Source organism: Fragaria vesca, linkage group LG6, assembly GCF_000184155.1.
Source record: "Fragaria vesca subsp. vesca linkage group LG6, FraVesHawaii_1.0, whole genome shotgun sequence".
In the NCBI taxonomy this organism is placed as follows: Eukaryota; Viridiplantae; Streptophyta; class Magnoliopsida; order Rosales; family Rosaceae; genus Fragaria; species Fragaria vesca.
In genome coordinates, this window is record NC_020496.1 from 5,689,069 (window position 1) to 5,694,128 (window position 5,060).

The 5,060-nt window shown below is 38.1% G+C and overlaps 2 protein-coding genes across 2 annotated transcripts in view; one reads left to right on the forward strand and one right to left on the reverse strand.

The window, feature by feature from the left end:
- The first annotated feature begins 252 nt into the window (after positions 1 to 252).
- LOC101306537 lies at positions 253 to 2,341 on the forward strand. Its single transcript, XM_004302416.1, has 2 exons — positions 253 to 1,228; positions 1,674 to 2,341. Exon 1 carries the CDS (start codon positions 519 to 521, stop codon positions 1,218 to 1,220), a length of 702 nt encoding a protein of 233 aa, XP_004302464.1. The 5' UTR covers positions 253 to 518; the 3' UTR covers positions 1,221 to 1,228; positions 1,674 to 2,341.
- Positions 2,196 to 5,060, reverse strand: part of LOC101307324 (sugar transporter ERD6-like 5-like) — a 3,239-nt gene continuing 374 nt past the window's right edge. The window contains 16 exon segments of the mRNA XM_004304984.1: positions 2,196 to 2,488; positions 2,491 to 2,523; positions 2,609 to 2,723; positions 2,806 to 2,817; positions 2,819 to 2,866; positions 3,004 to 3,057; positions 3,226 to 3,285; positions 3,372 to 3,434; positions 3,517 to 3,645; positions 3,742 to 3,819; positions 3,916 to 4,008; positions 4,115 to 4,179; positions 4,270 to 4,345; positions 4,441 to 4,506; positions 4,591 to 4,606; positions 4,608 to 4,654. Coding sequence (XP_004305032.1) covers positions 2,403 to 2,488; positions 2,491 to 2,523; positions 2,609 to 2,723; positions 2,806 to 2,817; positions 2,819 to 2,866; positions 3,004 to 3,057; positions 3,226 to 3,285; positions 3,372 to 3,434; positions 3,517 to 3,645; positions 3,742 to 3,819; positions 3,916 to 4,008; positions 4,115 to 4,179; positions 4,270 to 4,345; positions 4,441 to 4,506; positions 4,591 to 4,606; positions 4,608 to 4,654 — 1,041 coding nt within the window. The 3' untranslated portion in view covers positions 2,196 to 2,402.

Sequence of the window (5,060 nt, forward strand, 5' to 3'; positions counted from 1 at the left end):
CTTGATTTGTTAGTGGATTTCTTGTATTTGTTAGTGGATTTCTTGATTTGTTAATGGATTTATGTGATTTTTGAGTGAATTTCTGTTATTTGTTAGTGAATTTCCTCATTTGTTAGTGGCTTTATGTGATTTTTGAGTGAATTTCTGTTATTTGTTAGTGAATTTCTGAACATGGATTGTTTGTCAGCATGAAATTTCTTTGATTGTTTGTCAGTGTTCATACATTAATTGGTACTGTATCCTATCTATTTATGGAATAGGCTGCGGAGGTGGAGGAAGAAGCCCTTGTGCGGAGGACCTTTGACAAAAACCGCCAAGACTCCATTGAAGTGTTTGCCCGCTCCATTGAAAGAGGGCTCTGTTTCTCTTCACATAAGACCAGCCTTATCCGCGTACATATCATACGCACTGTGGATAAATGTGTTCCTGCTGCAATAACACTTGCGAACTTTTGGGTTAAGAAAGAGTATGAGCTGGTTGAGTACTTGAGGCGGCTGGATGCTAGGAGCGAGCCTGACATGTTGATACTGAGGAACTCTCTGTTTCAGAAGGTTGATAACAAGAGCTTTAATGAACTGACAGTTTTCCTCCACCCACTCCAACTGGGAGGAGTTAGGAGTGTCGGCAGGATTATGCAGGAGTTCAATCTTCCAATCAGTCGTCAAGTAAGATTGATTGGCAAGAAGATTTCGGGAGTGTTCATGCTGCTCCAGATTGTGCTCACCACAGAGGGTGATGAGGATATGTGCTCTAAATTCAAGATGGTCGTTTCTGTGCTGAGGTTTCTGAGCCGTCTGCGGACAAATGGCTCCTGTGTCCTCAAGAACATTCTGCTAGGGGCTGACCGTGCGGAAAGAGAGATAATTTCTCTGTTGTCAAAGGTCCCTCCACATCCTCGTGGCATCCGTACCACTGATTGGAATTCATTTGGTATGAACAGAATTAATGATTATCTGAAGAAAGTTACTAAGCTCGCTGTCTCCTTGGACATGTCGCTGTCACTGACGTTGATGCCATGCCCTCCCTCCAGTGAATCATTGATGGTTATGAGAGATGTCATTGAGTACTATTCGGAACGTCTAACACAACTTCAACAGATTTTGTGGGAGGATATCATCCCCTCCTTAAAAGACGAGGACTATCAGCTCAAGGTGACATCGAGGATTGACAAAGATTTGATTTCAGTGATGAAACCCTATCTGCAGGGTCTGTGGAAGTAAGCATGCAGGTAATTGGCTTCTTTTTCATGGGTACAACATTTTTCTTCGCCTTTTCTTTTGAAGAATCACTCTATTCATCACTGAATATAACTTTAACTATTATGTTATCCATTAAAACGGATTTCCTTTTGCTATGTGGACCTTCTATTCGCCTTTTCCTTGCTGTTTACAGTCTTAGAGTATCCAGATTACAGTGATAGTCTAGTTGTGGTTTTTCTATGTGAAAACAACAGTAACTTGTCTTAATGGCAATTCCTGGGTAGGAGTTGAAATAACCTATATAATCTTGTTTTGATCTGTGTTTAGATTTTAAAATGTCTGTATGTTGTTATCTTTGCATGTGTGCTTTTATTAGAATTTGGAGTTTATGAAGTGTTTGAACAAGTTACTGAATGATAATACCTTTTCTTATTAGAACTTTTACTTATGGATGTGTATTTTATTTCAATCCAGGAGGAAGCTACTAAAATCAAGGCGGCTGGAAAAGCGGCTTGGTTACACAGAGTTAGATGTTTTCCAAAAGCGGCTTGGTGTTTCCCAGTAATTTAGTTTTCTGCTATGAAAAATCCAAGACGTAATGTTTTAGACTATTTTGACATGTGTAATGTTTTAGACTATTTGTGTTGTTTTGTTAGTTTGAGTCATGGATGAGATGTTGCAGGAAAATGAGTATGATACTATAATTAGTTGCATTTTTCCTACTATCTGTCCAGTCAAGGTTTTCTTATAAACAGGTCTGGGATGAGATTAGTTACAGGTTCTCCATTTACCATGATGACAATGTTAGTGACTTTGGTTTGCAAACAGGCATAATTTTGGGAGTTCTTTAAGTATTTATATTTTCCCCGATTGTTTGTGTTTCTATTTGATTGGTATGGGTTTAACGTGTATTCATATTTGCACTCCCTTGTTTGGTTCAAGGGAACTTGAAAGGTTTAAGAATTTGTTTGTTTTACCATTTTCTTTTAGCTTCATGCCTTTTGTTTTAGTATGAACATGCAGGGGTTCTTTTAGATTCATGTCAGATATAGAACACGAAAGACATTCAACTTGCAATTGGAATGTGTGTTTTCGAATCGATTACAAATATCTGGGAGTTGTGTTCTCTTGGTTTTACTATGCCATTTACATTCTGAGTTGATCTGAGTTCAGTCCATATGTAAAGCAGTAGAGGTTATCTTATTAGAGGAAATGGGCAATTGATGCGTGAATCTCTTCTAAAGTTCGCCCATTAGTTTCCGGCACTGGCATTGCTATGAACAGAATGTTAAACCGCTAATGGCTGAGAAGAAGAAAAATGTACCTGAAGTAGGGTAGTGTGACGCACTAATTTAGACTATAGATAACTTGTGGAGCAAGGTATTGAGGCAAAGAGAGAGAATACTTACTTTCTGAGCTCCATTCCATCATGAAATTGAAGGAGTATGTTACTATCCAAGCACAAGACCAGTTTACCAAACTCAACAGGCTTCCAGCTGAACCCGTAACGTTTATTGGGAATATCTGAAATGGAAATCATCCAACTTTGTTACGAAAAGCTTTATTCCTGATCTTTTAGGAGCTCAAGAACAATAAGCCTACCGACCTCTGACATGATAAACCCAAGGTAATCCTGCCATGCCTGTTGTGTATGAAATACTTTGACCCTGAGAGAGAATGATCATGATCAGGTTTACATTTGGAATCGGTTATAGTCAAGGCGGTAAAAAACGCTACCAAGGCAGAAGAATGTGGTGTTGAACTCGGATCAACTCAGAATGTAAATGGCTTAGAATGTACTTACTAACAAGCCAATGAACACCAAAATGGGAGTGACCTCCTTCCACAGATTCAGGTCCTGCAAACAGACCATAGCTCAAAGTATGATCAGATATGTATAGTAGAAGATTATTGAAATATAGATTGGAAAGAAAGTAAAATGCCAATATCAAAGTATGATCAATTTTTATATGAAGCAAACAATGATGCAGACTGAAGATTATCAACATATAATTTGGAGCAACACCTGAAAGCAGAATGCCAATCCCACAAGAAAGAAACTCAAGCACAATCCACCAGCCGAAACCTGCAAACATTTGGTCACTTCAGTAGGAACTTATTCGAGTTCAACACCATATAGTTGGGAATTGGGATAAATTGTCCCCCTCTCACCAGTAAAAGTGGTCGTCTTCCAACTTTATCAGCTAAGAGCACACTCAAGGCAACACCAGGAATCTGTGAAATAAGATATCAAAAATTTGAGATTTACTGCTTCTAAAACAGTAGCCATTTGCTGTTGTGAAAATTGAATCTTTACCCCAATAAGAGCCAGTGATATAGTCCCAATACTAACTGAAAATCCTGCATCTACAAATATAGAACTTGCATAACAAGATACTGCGTTGGCACCACCAAATTGTTGCAGGGACATGAGCCCAACTCCAACCTACGCAAACTCAAGCATGCGTAACAAGGTCAGTCACATCATGAAAAGAGACAGTACATGAATTACAATAATGTTTATATTCCTCTGAGGCCTTACAATTAATGCGTGAGCATATCTCTTTTGGAACAAGTCTAGGACTCTTTCCGAGTGCTGCTCAAAAGATTCTGTATAGTCCTGCAATAATATAAGAGCCTCTTGTTATTCATGGCTACCAAACAGTAGATGTTCACAAGAATGGAAGAAGCTGAAGTTAGAATGAGGAAAGCTTACCATAATTTCGGCTGCTTCCTGAGATATGCCGGCATTCTTTCCTCTCAGATGCTGAAGAGCCACTTCAAAGTCCTTTTGCCTACCAATTTTGGCCTGCAGAAAAGTACTGCATGTATCAATCTACTTGAGCATTGTAGTGGAAAATTTCACCAGCTATTCTAATTAAAATTTGTGATGAAGTTTTTTAAAATGGACCCACCAGCCACCTTGGAGACTCTGGAATGAAGAATAAACCTATAATGTGTACAAGAGATGGAATAGCACCTGAATGCAAAGTTAACTAGATTAAGTGCTGGATTCAACTTTTATGCAAATGAATTTATTCATGGACTGAATGACCAACAGATGGTTTACTTATCACAGCCAAGGTTCGCCAGGTTATGACAGTTCCAAGGAAAAACGCCAGTGCTAAGCCGCAACTAATCAACAACTTGTGCATGTAATGACATTTAGACAAGAAAGTAGAGAAAGAGTAAGTAGTATATATGGCAAACACTGAGAATAATAAATATATGATTATAGTACCTGATGAGCTGAAGTAAACCTTCCTCTCAGATCCTTGGGTGTTATTTCTGCTATGTATACAGGTACCTATTTTTGAAGAGCATTTTGAACATAACTTGTGTTCTATGGATAATTGACAAATGAAATTAAAATATGAAAACTTATAATTACCACATAACAAATTATGGATGCCAAATCCCAATGACAACCGTCCAAAATCCAGCAACCAAGAACTCTGCATCAAGGATTCAACTCAGCTACTGTAATGTCATCAAGTAGTCTTCATCTCGCATTCACAAATACTCGATTTAATAGCTTTGGAGCTTGCCAACAAAGTTTACTATAAAATATTACCAAGGTCCAATGCACTATATCTAAACAAGTTTCTTTTGAATCTACTAGAGTAAAATAGCCAATCAAATCTACAGTATGGACAGCAATTCAAGGTAATCTAAGGCTATCAGTCACGTTGTTAAAATGCAATCCAAAGTTGCTTCTATGAGCTAGAACTAACATCCATCTCTTGTCTTGACCATAAAAAAACATCCATCTCTTGCTACGCCATACGGAAGATCTTGAAAAAAAATTATCATGAGTACATGAAGGGAGGAAATAGAAGAAACCTGTGCAAATGCCATAGT

Bases quoted from the DNA above. Each gene is read 5' to 3' on its own strand.
- LOC101306537 (XM_004302416.1), top strand. From the start codon at position 519: ATGTTGATACTGAGGAACTCTCTGTTTCAGAAGGTTGATAACAAGAGC.